This window comes from Gymnodraco acuticeps, unplaced genomic scaffold (assembly GCF_902827175.1).
Source record: "Gymnodraco acuticeps unplaced genomic scaffold, fGymAcu1.1, whole genome shotgun sequence".
Taxonomy (NCBI): domain Eukaryota; kingdom Metazoa; phylum Chordata; class Actinopteri; order Perciformes; family Bathydraconidae; genus Gymnodraco; species Gymnodraco acuticeps.
The window spans coordinates 1,502,110-1,521,176 of NW_022992059.1; the positions used below are offsets into that span (position 1 = coordinate 1,502,110).

General features: G+C 42.3%; 1 protein-coding gene across 6 annotated transcripts; it reads right to left on the reverse strand.

Annotated features, from left to right (window-relative positions):
- Positions 1-2,776: 2,776 nt before the first annotated feature.
- Positions 2,777-16,485, reverse strand: LOC117537050 (syntaxin-12-like). 6 transcript variants are annotated; one of them, XM_034202225.1, is made up of 10 exons: positions 16,334-16,485; positions 15,450-15,590; positions 9,182-9,322; positions 8,279-8,378; positions 6,612-6,749; positions 6,442-6,485; positions 4,973-5,078; positions 4,803-4,875; positions 3,600-3,682; positions 2,777-3,521 (listed from the first exon to the last, which is right to left on the reverse strand). In XM_034202225.1, exons 1-10 carry the CDS (start codon positions 16,459-16,461, stop codon positions 3,429-3,431), a joined length of 1,047 nt encoding a protein of 348 aa, XP_034058116.1. In that variant the 5' UTR covers positions 16,462-16,485; the 3' UTR covers positions 2,777-3,428. The 6 variants fall into 6 exon arrangements, with proteins under 6 accessions (XP_034058116.1, XP_034058117.1, XP_034058120.1 ...); XM_034202226.1 differs by having other exon boundaries at positions 9,182-9,251; positions 15,450-15,586; positions 16,334-16,476; XM_034202229.1 differs by having other exon boundaries at positions 9,182-9,251; positions 16,334-16,466.
- Between the last annotated feature and the right edge of the window lie 2,582 nt (positions 16,486-19,067).

Below are 19,067 nucleotides of genomic sequence, written 5' to 3' on the forward strand. Positions count from 1 at the left end.
GTTTATTTATAGTAGACTTAAAAGATGTCATTAGAGACCCAGTGTAATTAAACAATACGGTTGCAGAGGTCACATTTTAACATGTTTGTCCACTGGCCAAATGGCTAGCCTAGTGAATGTTGAAATGTTACCAGCCACTCAATAGATTGCCATTGTTATTTGTGGCTGGTGCGTGCAACATACAGTACCAGCCACTTGCATGATTTACCAGCATTTGGCTGGTAAATGGTGTTAATGGTAGATATCTCTTTTGGAACAGGTCATGTTTTAATATCACCAGTTCAGTATATTTCAGATAATATTGCAGCAATAGTTTTTTAGTTGCAAAGAACAAATGTTTTCTTTTAAGTACTTTTAACACAGTTTCCCTGCGGGGGATTAATAAAGTATTTGTGATTCTGATTCTGAAGTGTTTTGCTTATAAGTTGTTTGCATTTAGCTAAAGTGTGATGTTTTTCCTCATATTGCATTGCAATAGCCTGTTTAAAGTGATCATATAACAAACAACTAATCAGTACTGATACTGTATGCTAATAGATATAGGAGTGATAATAATACAGTACATGCTTTGAATTTCTTAGATATAGCTGTGCAGTATTCTTAACAGACTGGATAGCAGCAGACAATAGAAGGCTTATTACAACCAGAAGAGACATAAGACTTTTATTTTTTAGAGACTTGAGACTTGACTTGGACTCGTGACCAAAGACTTGAGACTTGATCAAGTCTCACCCCACAAAGACTTGAGACTTGACTTGGACTCGTGACCAAAGACTTGAGACTTGACTTGGACTTGCAAAAAAAGACTTGTGAACATCTCTGCCCTCTCCCTCCGGTCCACATTTATACAAATGATCCCAATACGTATGATTGTATGAACTATGAAAATATCTTAAAATCAATACAAATGTATTTATTATAAACGTTAGTCCTTAAAAGTTGAACAAACCCCACACAGCTCAGTAAAGACTGTGAGATGTTGACTTTATTTGATCATTTCAGTCAAAACTAACGTTCATATTTCTCTCTTTGATTATAATACTGATGAACGTTCAAAACAAAGCACTTTGGCAACTTACCACATACGTTTTAAAATGCTTAATAAGCACCGTAACTTTCATGATATAATTTCTCCGTCATAATCGGTTGTTTCCGTGAACGGCCGACTGATGCTGCGGCTGCAATGCATTGTGGGGCAGCATTTTCTCCTCTCCTTTTGGTTAGGGAGGTCCAGTGGTTCCTAAGCTAAAGGAGGTTATAAAGGAAGTTTGAAACCTCCTTTCCTTTCATTTGGAGAATTGGAACGGCACTTATCATGGCTGCTAGTGACGTACTTCCGGGTCATTTCACTCCGTTAGGAAGGTTCCTAAGCTAAATGGACTATTGGAATACAACCCGGAAGCCATTTCATTTGAGAAAAACTCCCTCTTCCCTGCGCGCATTGCAACCTGGGATATGGTAGGCCGCGGAGTGTACATCAGATGTATCCTTCAAATTGGGGGAAAGTAGGCTGCATTCGTGGGCCGCATTCAGAGGAGTCTCGTCTTTTTTTTAAATTAGGACAGCCTTCTTTCGGCGGAAGTGACGTAAGCGGTCTACGAATGCACCCTTCGAAGTATGCAACCCCTGGTTGCGTTCCAATAGTCCATTTAGCTTAGAAACCAAGTGAAATGACCCGGAAGTACGTCAGTGGCAGGCAGCCATGTTAAGTGCCGTTCCAATTCTCTAAGGCCCATTCCCAAACCGCCCCCTACACCCTACCCCTCCGTTTGCGCGTTCACGCGGAGGGTCCGCCATATTGAGGGCTGTTCCAAAGCAACGAGTGTGGAGGCGGAGTGGGCTATCAAGCCCTCAAACAGCGAGTCTGCAGCGGTGCTGACTTGAGACCGGTCTCTACCTGACCGGAGTCACGCTGTGTGTGTCCGTCAGGAAACACGCTGTTTACAAGTAGTTCCAGCTGACCCTAACCACTGATAAACTGCGATGTTAACAACCTCATGATAACCTCATATGTTTTTAACTTAGGATCATACCTGTGTTTAGTCTAGAAAAAGGTAAAATTGTGCATTTTATTATAAAGTTGTGTATATTTACAGACCGCTGCAAAAACTAAGAAGCTTATAAACATCAGGTTTAAAACTAAAAGAGCTTTGAAACACAATGAAAGATGTTTGGAGTTTTATTTGAGTTATTCATTTAAACTTTTTGTTTAAGAGATGCTGATTTGAAACCGTTGTTACACACAGTTACGGCATTTCCTGTTTCTGCCGGAGAGAGGGGAGGCTGTCCCACAGCTTGCTGCTGTGTTTGTATTCTACAACATTGTGGCTGGGCCTGCTTCCAATGGCTAGGTCTTGTGAACAAAAATCAACCAGGAACGCCCGCCCCCCTGTGATTAATCATGATTAACCCCAGATTATTATTGTGATCATCTGTCTGATTGTGATATGTACCTAATGTTGCTGTTGGGTATGAGATGAAGATGATCTGGTAATGCTCCACTGTGCCACCATAGTCCACTTCATCCATTACACATATTACGTGTATATTACATTATATTATTATTGTGTTTACCTGCACTGCCAGATATATATAGTTGAAAGTGTGTCTGGGCATTGATGTGTCTGTCAGCCATGCAGTATCCTACTGTTTTCAGTTGTTTTTTTGCTATATCAAAGCTGACATGAAATTATGAAAACAAAAAGTAAATAAAGTGCAGTTTACCTTTAAGAACCCCAAAGATGACATGTGGACACACAACTGATGACACCTCCAGACGTGTTTAAGACATTTATTATGCATACTGTCAAGAGTCATAGAAATCAATCTAAAAATGTGTTGTTTGAAGACGTGACTTTCATTGTTGAGATACTGTCATTATTTATGATCCATAGTGTACTTAGAATATAATGCAGCGCTTTGTAGTATTTACAGACATGGATTAGATTGATATTGATCATCTGTTAGAGCTTTACAACATGTATATTACAGACGTCACCACCAGGAGTCATACAGGTCCTGTGTAATGCTACAGGGGATGCCAGGCACTCACACACTTTACATCATAAGAAACAAAGTTACACCGCTTAAAACAACACATGAATCCACTTTAACAAGTTGTTTCCTTTCATTGACAATAAGATACTTTTTTTAAATACAGTGAGAGCTAATGTTAGTGCAGTAAATAAGAAATGAATGATCGCTCCCCTCCATCACCTCAGTCCTTTATGTCAGTTTAAATAGGAGGTTTTTTCGTTATAACATTTTATAAAAACAGGCGTGATCAGTTCAGATGCTTTGGACCACCCATCTGCACAGACCTAATCCTCGGTGATGTTCTCAGCCTCTTCCTATTCTCATGATGCCGAGCAGGGACTTGCAAGTGGGAGGAAGTGACAGAAGTGACACATCGGTTGTGCAGAATCAACTCACTTAGCAGCTTGCCAGATAATGATGGCAAGTATGACGAGCACTATGGAGCAAACCATGGCAATGATACACATCCTCTTCCGGGACTTTTGCTGTAGAATCAGAAGCAGAGACAGAGTGTTAGGGGCAGGGTCTCCCCTCAGGGTCAGCACAGGGGGCAGCACACTCACCTGGTAGTAGGCGGCTCTCTGCAGCTGCTCTGTTCCTCGCTCCACATGAACTTCAGCATTCTCCACATTCGCCTCGATGCTATCTGCGAGCGGAACAAACAGCGAGGTCAGCTGGTAGGAAGTCAGAGGGCTCTTACGGTGAAAACGAACAGTCCAGGTCTTTACTTGAACCTTCCTTTCTTTTTTTTATAAATATTTGTATTAGTTTCCGCACAGATATCAAACGGACATTACATGTCAAATACTGTGTTTTCCTAGTACAGTTGACGAACCTTCCTTTCTTTTGGAATTTTTGTTATTCAACTTATATTCCTGTTATAGTGCGCTTCCACATTGCCTTATTTTGTGATGGTACTTCTGTTAGAGTACAAGTGCTATTACTTTGCATAACAATAACAGCTTAATCAACCTTTACTTACCTTTTCATACTTTTGAATAAACTGCTTTTAAGTTATAATACTTTCTCAGGCGAGGGAATAACCATTTTACTATGTGCATATTGGGGAATTTACACAGTTTGAAGCTGTAAGGAGCTGCTGGCTGTGTGACTTACATGTTTTAATAATTACTCTCATTGCCAGAATAATGAAAGAATCATTATCATTTAAATTATGAGACACCAATAAAATAACATGATTGGTCACCTTTGTTCCCATTATCCTGAGAAAGCATAACACATTTAGTTGAAGCGAATGATAAATGTCTGTCGAGAATAAAGGCTGCAGTAGTTTTAGTTTCCTAAACTTATTCTAATGTTGCGGCCTACGAGAAACAACCTAACTTTAACCTCACTGGAGAAGCTTTTTTCTATTTCTCTAAACATTATTTCTGTGTATTCTGAAATGATTATGAATACACACAGCACACATTATTTTGAGTCTTATGCTTTTAAATCAAAACATTTGTTTTCCTCCTATTTACTCAGTATCATGTCTACATCATTGTGAGAAATATGAATACTTTGTCTGCTCTTTATATTCTGGTATAGTAAATACACACTTGATATCCTTCAAATTCTAGAGACAAAAATGGCCTGACATAATTATTCTTTATCCTGTAACCCTGTATTGTGTGGTGAAAGGTATATGCTCTCATATGCAATCATATGGTTTCACTTCAGTGGTGTGCGAGTTGAATAGAAAATAAGTGGAGCGGATGTGTTTATGTGCATGGTCCCCTGGTGGTGTGTTCAGTGCCGCTCACCAATCATCTCTCCCTGATCGTGGATCATCACTGCCAGGTCCTTAAAGATCTGGTTTACATCCAAAATGTCCGACTGAAACACACAAACACACAGACATGAGGCTGGAGTCAGCTGTGGCAGGCGTGAAGGTAGACTAAGCAGGCAGGCAGCCATGGGATGTGAGGCTGACCTCCAGCTGTCTGATGTTGGTTTCTCTATCCTTGATGAGCTCCAGGTCCTCTTCTGTAATAGGCGCCTCCTCTGTCTGGGTGGTCATCTGACCCCAGTCCTCCTGGCTTTACACAAACAGGAAGACACTTTTCAAAGAGAGCAACACGTTGGAATAATGAGCAGAGACTTCTCGTGTTCAGGACGAGAGCTGAGCTCCTTGAGCACTGATCATTGCTGAGGCTCATTCTCTTTTTTTACAATTCTATACATGAAAGAAATTCTACACAAACTGAAGTTATGTTAAGTACTTTATTATTAACACATTCTATCTGTGCATTTTTGTTTCAGTTCTGAATAAAAGTTGACTTACTTTTTTGTTTGATAATTATGACTTTAATTATAAAACTAAAAACTGGTCAGATCTCAAATGTTGTGCCATTAGGATCCCCTAACCCTCTTCCATCAATCTGAGTTCACTTATTACTGGCTTGATTTTTGTATGGAAGACTAAATATGCATACATAAAGTGAAATATAACATATTGCTTATAGAGGGGCAATGTCCTTGGACGATGTATATCTTTCCCCTAAGAACTATCGTTGACTGCAAACAAACACTTTTATAACTTCTCTTTCGTGGAAAATTGAAACTCAATAGTATGTTCATGAGTCATGACAGCACATCAACTTTTAAATAACCAATTTAAACACGTGGAGTGACATTTATAGAAGATAAGATATACTTTATTATCCAAGAGGGGAGGGCCAGAGTGCTCCACATAGCTGCATTCAACAGATAACAGCACATGATATTAAAATGGAATTATTAGTTTTGATTTGTGTCATGCAGGAAGACTGGGTCGGCTATGTGTTGTCCCACAGACACAGTATTATTTCCATATTTATTTATTCTTTATTATAGTTTCTTTATTTTTATTATTATTAATCAAAAATTATGAATTATTGTTTATACTTTTCTCGGGTTTTATTTTACAATTATTTAGACAAATTATTGAAAGCATTTTATATTTATCTTCAAAATGAAACACAAACGGTTCCATGGGGGGGTGCAGAGGAGCTTTTTATTTGTTCAGATTGAAAGACTTTGTCAACCGTCCAATCACAGTTCTGTTTGGTGAATTTATATTTAGAAGGGTGGGGAATCTTTATGTCTTATTCTCGTTACCTGCATCTGTTCTTACAGTTTGACTTTGTGATTGGTTTTAAAACTAAAATGACAATTGACTGGACTAATGTGATTTGTGAGGTAAATGTCACTACAATAGAACATATTAATGATACAGCGAGGTCATTTCCTGCTATCAAAAATAATTAGACTGACTCAAATTAGAAGCTCACGTATATATTTTGTCTGTATTTTTATCAATGATAATTTATGAAATAATGTTTCAAATTATTAATATTATAGATATCATTATCTTGAAGACTTTGGGTTTCAATACAAACCTAATGAACGACAGTCACTTACTTATCAAAGGAAACGAGCCTCTCATCCCGAGAAGTGTCTTCAGCCTGCGGGGGAGGAGAAAATCCACTATTGCCAAAGTCATGTTAGCGAAACAAAGATTATCAAGTTCACACAGTTGACATGGATCTGACATTTCCTCCCTGGAGTCTTTATCTCCTGACTGTACTCACCGACAGGCGGGACCCGGCTCTGGCCCGAGCCACAGACTCCTTTTCCTTCTCCGCCGCGCTCCGCTGCACCGCCTGGAAGTTGTTGAGAGCAGCTGAGAAGTCGTTCATCAGCCGGTCCCTCTGGATCTTCTGCTGCCTCTGGACACCACAGAAGGAGACATGAGGAGATCAGTTAAAAAGACTGTCCTTGAAAAGTGTTTAACTGAATGATCTGGCTTGGTAAAATGACAGGGAGGGGGGCCCGGGTGTGGCCTGCAAACGCACATTTTATAACTGGGCTTGCCTTCCTTATACTATCTGGGAATAGCTATAATCATAAATAGGGATATCACAAGGACTGATGCTCTCGTACCAAGTTGAAAATGTGAAACTACAGTTTTTTACGACAGTACATAAGAAGCAACCAAGGCAATATCAAATGTGTTGGGTGACACTGAACTCACCCTATGATTCCCTGATACAGTACTACATAGTGAACAGATCCTTTTTACAATCAGCAGGTTAGTTCCTTAAAGTTTATAGAATGGTTCTATTAGGTAAAAGATACAAAATGGTGTTTGGTTAAATATATCATTAGCATGACGTGTTCAAGGGAGTGTTCTAAAATGTAGTTTTGTCTGAAAATACTCCTTTAAAGACTGTATAAATAGAGTTGTTAAAAGGAGATGTGTTCCTAGCTAAATACACTGGACCCTAGAGAGGGCATAATGACCTGTAAGTCCCTAAAGAACAGTAAACAGACTGTTATAGAGTATTTCCAGCAACATGGCTGTTGATCTTTGGTCAAAGGGACTTTCTATCTGGACTTGGAAAGCTTCAGAACTAACTACTCACTCGCACTAAGCCTTGTCACATGGCCAGTGGTGGACAGGGAATTAGTGAAAGTAACTATATAGCCATACTATTTAATAAAACATTTAGCAAGCTAACTATAGCTTAGATTTTCTCTCCATCCTTATGCAGGTAAAAGCCTACACTTTTTATATTTATGTTCATAGGCAACCTTTCATATCTCATCATAATCTTCTCTTGCATCATCATCCTCAATCAATAGTAAAGGTTTCTCTCAATGTCTTCAAAGTTCATGTGGAAATAGAACGCTCTGTTTCTTCTAACAAAACCGCTCTCTTTTGTAGAGCGTCATCACGGAACTATCAAGTACCCCCAAAGGTGCCATTGAGCAAGGCGCCTATGATGATGTAATGTATCCTGAAACAACCAAATGCCACTGAGCAAGGCATCCTCCTCTACACTACTCCCAGGCACTGTGCGTTATAGCTGCACTATTGACTAGGATAGGTCGAATGCAGAATCTGGGGACTTCTAGCTACTTGGCTTGGGACCTGAAGGGTTGCCGGTTCAAGTCCCGACAAGTAGCTGGAGAGGTGCCAGTTCACCAAGACACCGAACCCCCAACTGCTGAAATCGGACAACCTGGCACCTCTCTAAACATATGCATTCCTATGCATGTGTGTATTTGTACTATGTGTTTTCATCAAACGGTGTGAAGAACTGCATTTCCCCATCCTCTTCATCACCATCTTAATGAACATAAATTGTGGAGAGGTGTCATCATCAGTGCAGAGGCTGGAGCTTCCACTCTATCTCCAAAGCTGCTCATCCCAGTAGTGATGCGTAATATCCTGATGTATTGAATCAACACCTACCTGCTCTGAGGGGGATGTGGGCAGAGGGATGGACCCCAACTCTTTCAGGTGCTTGTTGGTTTCTTTCGCCAGCTGGTTGGTGTAATGCTGTATCTGCTGCCTGTGGAAACATGTCTTATAGTTCATCCCTTTCAATGATCAGAAACATTTGACATATTACATAACTCATGCTACCTCATTAGATTGAAATGTTAACTAAGAAACATCAGTTTTCACAGTTTGTAATGTATATAGTCTATGTTTGTCTGTTTTTGTAGTAGATTTGTATACAAAACATGAGTATTCTAATTTACTGGTTATTCTTTGTATTCTTCAGATACTCTATTGATATATACAGCTCTGGAAAGAGACCACTCTTTTCTTGAATCTCAATCTCTACATGTACGGCAGCCACTCCAGTGTCTGTTGGATTCCAACACAGAGAAATGTAGTCAGTAGTTTATAGAATCACATTTTGGTTTTTTTCATTTTACTCAAACATATAGCTATAAATAGTAAAACCATAGAAACTGATCATGCTCCAGTGGTTTCTTTATCTATTCCAGACCTGTATATATAAGTATATATTTACTGTTGATGTTTATCTTTTATTCTATTTGTATTTTATACAACTATTATATATATATATATTGTATTATTAACTTTCTGCTGCTGTAACAGAACAATTTCCCATTTGGGATAAATAAAGTCACTCTAATGTAAAAAGTGTAGTTCAAGCCACATCTGATGTGTTTCCTGGGTGAAACTGTTGTTCAACGTGCATCCCTGATAACGTCATCATAGAGGCACGTGACCTTTTGGAGGGTTTAAGATTATATTGGGAGTATGACAGCTCTGAGTGCAGTTTCAACTGTCCATAACAGATGAAGATAACAGGGGTGTGTGTGTGTCAGAGATACGTACAGTCGGTCCTGCAGCTGACTGGAGTCCTGACTCGTCCCCAGCTGGCTCACTATGCTCTTGATCTGAGCAGCTGTCAGGAGAACAACACACACTCTTTTAACAGAGGAACATATGTGTGTATGGAAATCCTGCAACACTGTCCTGTGGAAAAGTGCATGTGACAATGGCTTAAAACATCTTGTTTTGTATTAACGCTCATTATATAGAAAGTCATTAGATATGAGAGCAGACCAGCAAAACATTCTGTCATCAAACATGCTTCTGTTTTGTGGAATACTATAATTAAAATAAAAACTAAGTTCAAATTAAGATTTTGCTTAAACTAATGCAACATATTGTAATGACACACTGAACATGTTTCCTGTTTCCTCTCGAACATGTTAAAGGTCCCAGGTCACGGCCATTTCCACTGATCATAGCTCCATCGTTCAGGTCGACTAGAATAGATTCACATTGGTTTCTCACAGCATCTCTGTATAGTCTGTGTATTCACTCTCTGTCCTACACGGCTTGTGGGGGCTTGTGGGAGCTCCTGCCCCCCCCCCCTGTGAGCCCAGTGGCCGTCTGCGAGACAGCGACACACACACACACACACACACACACACACACACGCCGCGTCCCGCCGTCTCAAGGAGGAGAAATTGGCAGAGCCGCAGCTGAGAAAAGATCGTGTGTGTGTGTGTGTGTGTGTGTGTGTGTGTGTGTGTGTGTGTGTGTAATAACTGGAAAAGCATGACATGGGACCTTTAACATCTTCTCATTCTAAACAAAACACACTGAATGGCAGCTTGTATTAACATATACTTTAGGTGAGGGCAGAACATATAATGGAGAGAGCTTTATCCTCTGGATCTAACTCACACAAACAGATTCAAGTGTGTTACATGGTTCAGATTCAGTTTTGTCGTCTTTGTTTGACAGAATAGATACACACATGCCTGAATGTACATTGAAAGAGTTACAAAGAGATCATTTTCCTAATTGAAGGTTCAATTTTTAGACTAGAAAAAGTCATACAATGTGTGTTGTTTCTCAGAGAACAAGATGACATCATGAAATGTGTTGTTGGTCCAACAGTTAAGTTAAAGCCTTTTATTGTCATTATACACAGAGTATAACGACATTCAGAGTGCAACTCTGTCGCGGTGTGCAAAAAATACAAACAAATACATAACACTAAAAACACGGCAATAGGACAGACAACATACAATCATACGGGGGAATAAATAGTTACAAATATTGATATAAAAATAGTATATAAAGTGCATTAAAAGTGTGTGTATGTGTGAGAATGGTTACAGTTAATGCATTATGTGTGGTGGTTGAGCAGCCTGACGGCCCAGGGGTAGAAACAGTTTTTGAGTCTGTTTGTCCGTGACTTGAAGCTCCTGTATCTCCTCCCAGAAGGCAGGAGAGAGAACAGTCTGTGACCTGGGTGAGAGCTGGGTGAGAGCTGGGTGAGAGCTGGGTGAGAGCTGGGTTAGAGCTGGGTGAGAGCTGGGTGAGAGCTGGGTGAGAGCTGGGTTAGAGCTGGGTGAGAGCTGGGTGAGAGCTGGGTGAGAGCTGAGTGAGAGCTGAGTGAGAGCTGGGTGAGAGCTGGGTGAGAGCTGGGTGAGAGCTGGGTGAGAGCTGGGTGAGAGCTGGGTGAGAGCTGGGTGAGAGCTGGGTGAGAGCTGGGTTAGAGCTGGGTTAGAGCTGGGTGAGAGCTGGGTGAGAGCTGGGTGAGAGCTGGGTGAGAGCTGGGTGAGAGCTGGGTTAGAGCTGGGTTAGAGCTGGGTGAGAGCTGGGTGAGAGCTGGGTGAGAGCTGGGTGAGAGCTGGGTGAGAGCTGGGTGAGAGCTGGGTGAGAGCTGGGTGAGAGCTGGGTGAGAGCTGGGTGAGAGCTGGGTGAGAGCTGGGTGAGAGCTGGGTGAGAGCTGGGTGAGAGCTGGGTGAGAGCTGGGTTAGAGCTGGGTGAGAGCTGGGTGAGAGCTGGGTGAGAGCTGGGTTAGAGCTGGGTGAGAGCTGGGTGAGAGCTGGGTTAGAGCTGGGTGAGAGCTGGGTGAGAGCTGGGTGAGAGCTGGGTGAGAGCTGAGTTAGAGCTGGGTGAGAGCTGGGTGAGAGCTGGGTTAGAGCTGGGTGAGAGCTGGGTGAGAGCTGGGTGAGAGCTGGGTGAGAGCTGGGTGAGAGCTGGGTGAGAGCTGGGTGAGAGCTGGGTGAGAGCTGGGTGAGAGCTGGGTTAGAGCTGGGTGAGAGCTGGTGAGAGCTGGGTGAGAGCTGGGTGAGAGCTGGGTGAGAGCTGGGTTAGAGCTGGGTTAGACTGGGTGAGAGCTGGGTGAGAGCTGGGTGAGAGCTGGGTTAGAGCTGGGTGAGAGCTGGGTGAGAGCTGGGAGAGCTGGGTGAGAGCTGGGTGAGAGCTGGTGAGAGCTGGGTGAGAGCTGGTGAGAGCTGGGTTAGAGCTGGGTGAGAGCTGGGTGAGAGCTGGTGAGAGCTGGGTGAGAGCTGGGTGAGAGCTGGGTGAGAGCTGGGTGAGAGCTGGGTGAGAGCTGGGTGAGAGCTGGGTAGAGCTGGTGAGAGCTGGGTTAGAGCTGGGTTAGAGCTGGGTGAGAGCTGGGTGAGAGCTGGGTGAGAGCTGGGTGAGCTGGGTGAGAGCTGGTGAGAGCTGGGTGAGAGCTGGGTGAGAGCTGGGTGTGACCTGGGTGAGAGCTGGGTGAGAGCTGGGTGAGAGCTGGGTGAGAGCTGGGTGAGAGCTGGGTGAGAGCTGGGTGAGAGCTGGGTGAAGCTGGGTGAGAGCTGGGTGAGAGCTGGGTTAGAGCTGGGTGAGAGCTGGGTGAGAGCTGGGTGAGAGCTGGGTGAGAGCTGGGTGAGAGCTGGGTGAGAGCTGGGTGAGAGCTGGGTTAGAGCTGGGTGAGAGCTGGGTGAGAGCTGGGTGAGAGCTGGGTGAGAGTTAGAGCTGGGTGAGAGCTTGGGTGAGAGCTGGGTGAGAGCTGGGTTAGCTGGGTGAGAGCTGGGTGAAGCTGGGTGAGAGCTTGGGTGAGAGAACCATGGGTGAGAGCTGGTGAGACTGGGTGAGAGCTGGGTGAGAGCGGGTGAGAGCTGGTGAGAGCTGGGTGAGAGCTGGGTGAGAGCTGGGTAGAGCTGGGTTAGAGCTGGGTGAGAGCTGGGTGAGAGCTGGGTGAGAGCTGGGTGAGAGCTGGGGTTAGAGCTGGGTGAGAGCTGGGTGAGAGCTGGGTGAGAGCTGGGTGAGAGCTGGGTGTGACCTGGGTGAGAGCTGGTTAGAGCTGGGTGAGAGCTGGGTGAGAGCTGGGGTGAGAGCTGGGTGAGAGCTGGGTGAGAGCTGGGTGAGAGCTGGGTGAGAGCTGGGTGAGAGCTGGGTTAGAGCTGGGTGAGAGCTGGGTGAGAGCTGGTGAGAGCTTGGGTGAGAGCTGGGTGAGAGCTGGGTGAGATGCTGGGTGAGAGCTGTCCTTTATGATTGTGTTAGCTCTGCTGAGGCAGCGGGAGGTGGAGATGTGTTCCAGAGAGGGCAGGGGGCAGCAGATGGTTTTCTCTGCCATCCTGATCACTGTCTGCAGGGCTTTCTTGTCCGCAGCTGAGCATCCTGCATACCACCCCAAGATGGAGTATGACAGCACGCTAGGGCTGTGCAATTAATCGTATTTTAATCGCAATTACGATTATGGCTTGTGACGATTATGAAAACAGCATAATTGACAAAATACGATTATTTTGCTGGGTGCGCTTCGCCCCTCCCTAAAAGCCCACTCGGCCACGTAGGAGTGATATGTGTTGTGAGTGTTCAGCGCAAGCGCAGATGTCAGAACAAGAGCAGCAACTCGTTAAAAAGAAGGGTACAACTATTTCCACTATTTGGAAGTACTTTGGCTTTCAGGAGTCCGACGTGGAGCAAAAGAAAGTAGGCCTACAGTGCAGGATTTGTTACCAGGTTGTGTTGGCACCACACGCTAACACAACCAATCTCTTTAATCATCTGAAATACAACCACAAAGTGCAATACGACCGGGCAGTAATACAACAAAAAGCAGACCAAAAAGCAGATGCCCGCTTGACTTCATCCACAACATCATCACAGTCATCGATTCAGGACGCATTGTACAGAGCAACGGCCTACGCGACGAGCTCGCAGAGACACAGAGATATTACAGGTGCCATTACATTTCACATCGCTAAAGATATGTGCCCAGTTAGCACTGTTAGCAACCAGGGCTTTAAGCAACTTGTCAACACGTTGGACAAGCGTTACGCGATGCCGTCTCGGTATTATTTCAGCAGGTATTATGTGACAAATGCCGTGGGGAAGTTGAGAGAGATGTGGCTTCAGCTGACTACTTTGCCACCACAACGGACCTATGGTCTAGCCCAGGGGTGCCCAACCAGTCGATCGCGAGATGCGTCTAAAAATAGAACAACAATATTCTGTTTTATGTCCTGTAACATAATCTTCCTGTGCCAGAATAATGCACTTGAACGCATCAAAGCTTTGTGATTGGCCGGCGTCACCCCATGTGTCAGGGCGTGGCTGAGGGTCTTCAGTACAGGTGGCAATATTGTCACCTGCCTGCGCTCATCTCTGAAACCAGACCATGTCAACAGGCTGGTGTTTCTTGCAAAACATCTTTAAGAGATGACATGAGCAGCCCTACCAGCATTTGCCATGGTGGCCTAAACATTTTTATTTGGTCTTAAATTGTAGTTCAACATTTATTTCCTGTTTACTTCTGGACCATGACGGTTGGCCAGCCTTCAACGTTTAACTGAGTGGAATATGTTGAACCAACATGTTGGCTATATGTTAAGGAGTTTTCAGGTTGTGACAGTGCACTGCAACATGTTTGATTTCATTTATTTTTATGTATCATATTAATAATATATGTTTAGTATGGTTTTGGAAGTGCGCTCCAACATATTTGTTGATCTTGTTTATTGGTAAAATATTATTTGTTTTAAAGTTCAATGAATAATCGTCAAAATAATCGTGATATCAATTATTGACCCAAATAATCGTGATTATGATTGTTGCCATAATCGCACAGCCCTACAGCACGCTCTCGATGGTCGCCCAGTAGACCATCTGCTGGGCCTTCTTAACTGCTGCAGTGGTGTGTGCTGTCCAGCTGAGGCTCTCCGAGATGTGAACCCCCAGGAACTTAAAGGTGGAGACCCTCTCCACTCTCTCTCCATTGAGGTGAAGGGGGGCGTGTTCTGGACGGTGCTTTCTGAAGTCTATGATGATTTCTTTTGTTTTGCTTGTGTTCAGATACAGATTGTTTGCTGAACACCACACAGACAGCTTCAGGATCTCGTCTCTGTATGCCGACTCGTCGTCTCCCTTATATATTTGGCCGACCACAGTGGGGTCATCTGCAAATTTGATAATGGAGTTGGAGGGGTGAATGGGAGAGCAGTCGTGTGTGTGTAGAGAGTGTAAAGTAGAGGGCTCAGCACGCAGCCCTGCGGGGAGCCAGTGCTGAGGGTGCGGGTGGAGGAGCAATAAGGGCCTATTTTCACTGTCTGAGGACGGTCTGTAAGGAAATTATTAATCCAGGCGCATAAGATGGAGGGGAAACCTAGGCTTGACAGTTGTTCCACTAGTATGTCAGGTATGATGGTGTTAAAAGCTGAGCTAAAATCGACAAACAGCATCCTTATATAGGATGCTGTTTGTCAGCAGTCTGAAGCCCAGCTTATTTAGATGTCAATGTAGAATAGTTTATATTCTATAATTGCAATCTATTTCACTGTAAATTACTGCTCTATTTTATTGCTATTTAACTATATTTTATTACAGTGTCCTTAAAGATTCTTTGTTTTATATTTGATGTATGCACCACGACATCAAGCCAAATTCCTCGTATGTGTGAACCTACCTGGCAATAAACCCGTTTCTGATTCTGATAGAAAACAGAGAAAAGTAGCAAAACCTTACAGTGGAAGTATGAGCAACAACAGCATGTGGTTGGAATTGTGTCCTCCTGGAGGTTCAGATGTATTCCATACACTGTGATATCAGCCTTCAGTTTGGTTCATATTCAGAATCCTATGAATTCTGGGTAGACTTCCTTAAGAGTCTATTCCAATCTGCATCCAGAGTGGATTTAAACTTTAAGCCTCTTGCAGACTTAATGCATTTTGAAAAGGCCTTGGTGCTCAATGACTTTCCAAAGGAATTCAGATTTCCATACTTAGATCAAATCTTGTATCTTTCCTGTTGGCCACAGCTTTTGCTCTCGTTGTAGCAGGAAGAGCCACTGACGCTGCGATGGAGCACTTACTGTTCTGTGTGATCTTCTGGATGTTGGAGCTGCATGTCTGGATGAGGGTGTTGAAGTCCCGGAGGACGGGGCGGTAGCTCTCTGCTTTGTCGTAAGACATGTCTGCCAGAGAGTGATGCTGCCTCAAGTGTAGAGCTCTGTCTGAACACAAACAGGAAGGGTTTCACAAGTTAGATGTCATTCAAACAAGCTTCTTCACTGCCATGTTTACAATAAGATTTAAATAGATCTGATTTGTTTGGGCCCAAGATTGGCCAATTTTAGAAAACAGCATCAACACAGCTGATTTCAACTTACGGAAAAAGGGGGGTTAAGTAAGTTTCCGTTATGTTTAAAGAAAAAAACATTACAAATACATGTTTTACTTTATGGTACACCAGTTTACTCACTATTGATACGTGTTACATTGCCTGTTTACAGTTCAAGGAAAATATGTCTGATTCAGACTTCATTGTTTTATTGCTTGAAGTGATTAGTTTGTGTAACTTGGTCTAAATAACAACTGTGTCTGTTAGCTTGCTAACAAGTTAGCTGGCTAATGTCCAATCATACAAGACGATCGAAATAAAAGAATACAGAACGTTGCGTTGATGTGTTTAGTTAGTTACCATGGTTTGTGTACACATTTGTGATCGACATAATAAGGTAGTTTCATTGAACCTCTTTATCTACTGTTTACAATTGCCGCATGACACGTAGATGTAAATAACGGTACAACATTACGCTCAGCTGTTAGCTTGCTAGCTAACTTGACAGCTTTCAGTTGTTTAGTATGAACTGGGTATCATCAAAAGGCTAAGCGTGTTGTTGACAGACTTAGATAAAGCTATATATTGTCAAAAAGAGCAAATCGTTTTTGATATTAAATTAACGTTAGTACTTGCTTATTTTGGTGTTTGCTTATATTCCTCGACCAGCCGTCAAAAACTGCTTTTCCTTTCCTGATCCCGAATCCTGGTTCTTCTTCTTCTGTTGGTTTATTGGCGGCTGGCAGCCTATCGTTTAGGCGCATTACCGCCACCTACTGAGCTGAAGTGAGGACCAGACCAATCTCACTTTCCCTCATCACTTGAGAGAACCAATCATTAGTGCTGGAAAGTAACTAAGTACATCTACTCAGGGATTGTACCATTTTACTCGTGTATTTCCATTTAAACCCAGTTTATACTTGTTTATACATTTCAGAAGTAAATATTGTACTTTTTACTTCATTTATATTAACACTCACAGTTACATGTGGGTATATAAACACATGACATGTTCTTTTTACAACACTGCATAATAACTCTCAATGTCACTCCTTATGTTTTCCTCTGTGTGTTTCATATATCTGGCAGTGACATAGTGACAGGTTCAACCCTTTCATCCTCCAATATTACATCTAAACATAATGCTACCTTTTTAGCTGATTTTGCTCACTCAACTGCAGTTAATTTACAACAGCCAACAATTAAAATATATAGTTTACTGATAAGTGATCTGATGTGTTTTCTTAATGTTTGTAATCTGGCAGAAGAAAAGAAAACCAGCACATCCATTTGGTATAATTTGATTCTTATTATGAATTCATTTTTGGTGTGATGTGGTAAGATGGACCTTTATTGATTTCGTAGGGAAATTCAAATGTCAAGGCAGCAACAGCATAAGACAGAAACACAGATAGTACACTTGGGATAATGAAAAAAGTAAGATAAAATAAGAATAAACATGGAGCAATAGTATGCATCATAATAACAAAAATGACATGAGTCAAAGTTAAACTCTGAATTTTAACATGTGAATGTTAATACAGATATGTATAAAGTTTAAATATATATACACAAAAAAAATTATATATAATATATATATACATGTGAATGTGCAGGTAGCAGTGCGGCAAAAGTCTTGTTTACATACAGTGCAAATATTATTCATATTAATTTTGTTGGCATTTCCCCCCCAGCATACCACAACAAAGTAGAGCCCACAGGCCACCACAGACTGGTAGAACATCTGCAGCAGCCTGAAGGACCTGAGCCTCCTCAGGAAGATCAGCTCTGTCCCTCTCTGAAGAGAGCCTCAGTGCTATCCCTCCAGTCCAGTTTATTGTTCAAGTGCATTGAATTAGCTCCAACTTTACCAGCTCTGATCACAACATTGATGCATCAATAATAATAATCTTGTAATATATAATATATGATTCTAAAATGGGAACCTACGCACAATAAAAAAATGTTTTTACTTTTGGTACTTTAAGTATATTTTGATGCCAATACTTTTGTACTTTTACTTACGAAATACTTTCAATGCAGGACTTTTACTTGTAACAGAGTATTTTTACACTGTAGTATTTGTATGTTTCCTTCAGTAAACTATCTGAGTACTTCTTCCACCTCGAGGGACACATGGCCGTGTCTCAATTCAGGGGTTGCATCCTTCGAATGGTGCATTCGTAGACCGCATACATCACTTCCGCCGAAAGAAGGCTGTGCCATTAAAAAAAAAGACGAGACTCCTCCGAATGCGGCTGTCACTACCCGATGTCACTACCCGATCTGCAGTGCGCATGTGCGAGATGGTCCGCCATATTGGACAACTCCGGACGGCAACCCAAGTAGGACAACATTGACACAGTGGCTTTTGGCAAAGCTCAAAAGGAAAACTCGAGAGAGATGAGTTATTGTTATTACAACGTGACTTCACTATTATTTAATAACTCTTTTTATTGGGTTCTTTTATTTGGGGTTAAGTACATTGTCAGAATAAGTGAGAAATGGATTTAACTTCTGTTAGACAGCCATATGCCATACATTTTTGCACACATTCACAGTAAATATGTATTCAGTATATGATAGCTGTCTAACAGTAGTTAAATTCATTCCTCACTTATTCTGACAATGTACTTAACCCCAAATAAAAGAACCCAATAAAAAGAGTTGTTAAAAAATAGTGAAGTCACGTTGTAATAACAATAACTCATCTCTCTCTCTCGTTTTATTTTTGAGCTTTGCTAAAAGCCACTGTGTCAAGTGTCCATCTTGGGTTGCCGTCCGGAGTTGTCCAATATGGCGGACCATCTCGCACATGCGCACAGCAGATCGGGCAGAGCTGCAGATCGGGTAGTGACACGGCCCACGAATGCAGCCTACTTTTCCCCAATTTGAAGGATACATCTGATGTACACTCATACCATGAGCATGCCCGGCGCCGTGGGAGGGCCAGGGAGGGCCAGGCCCTCCCATTTGACATTCCTGCCCTCCCCCAATAAACACGTTTTTTATTATTTATAAAAATTAAAAAATATATATTTTTAATTTTTTTAATTATAAATAAACTGTGAACTTTTATGCTACGATGTATTTGATGTCAGAACAACAACAAAAAATCGCAGGCGCCAGGCTACGTCCAATAAATGCATGTGTCTGTTGTGATTTGTGATTCGTCCCCATTTAGACCAATCACAGTGTCACACTCTGCCGCCTATTCTGGATTTATTTATTGTGCTTTCTGTAGACTCCCATTTCTGTTTGAATTACAAAATGGACATCAAAAATGGGCTTAAAAGGTCTAAGGATTTATTAAAACGAAATAGCGATGAAAGAACTGCAGCCGATGGTGCACAACAGAGCATGGCTTGAA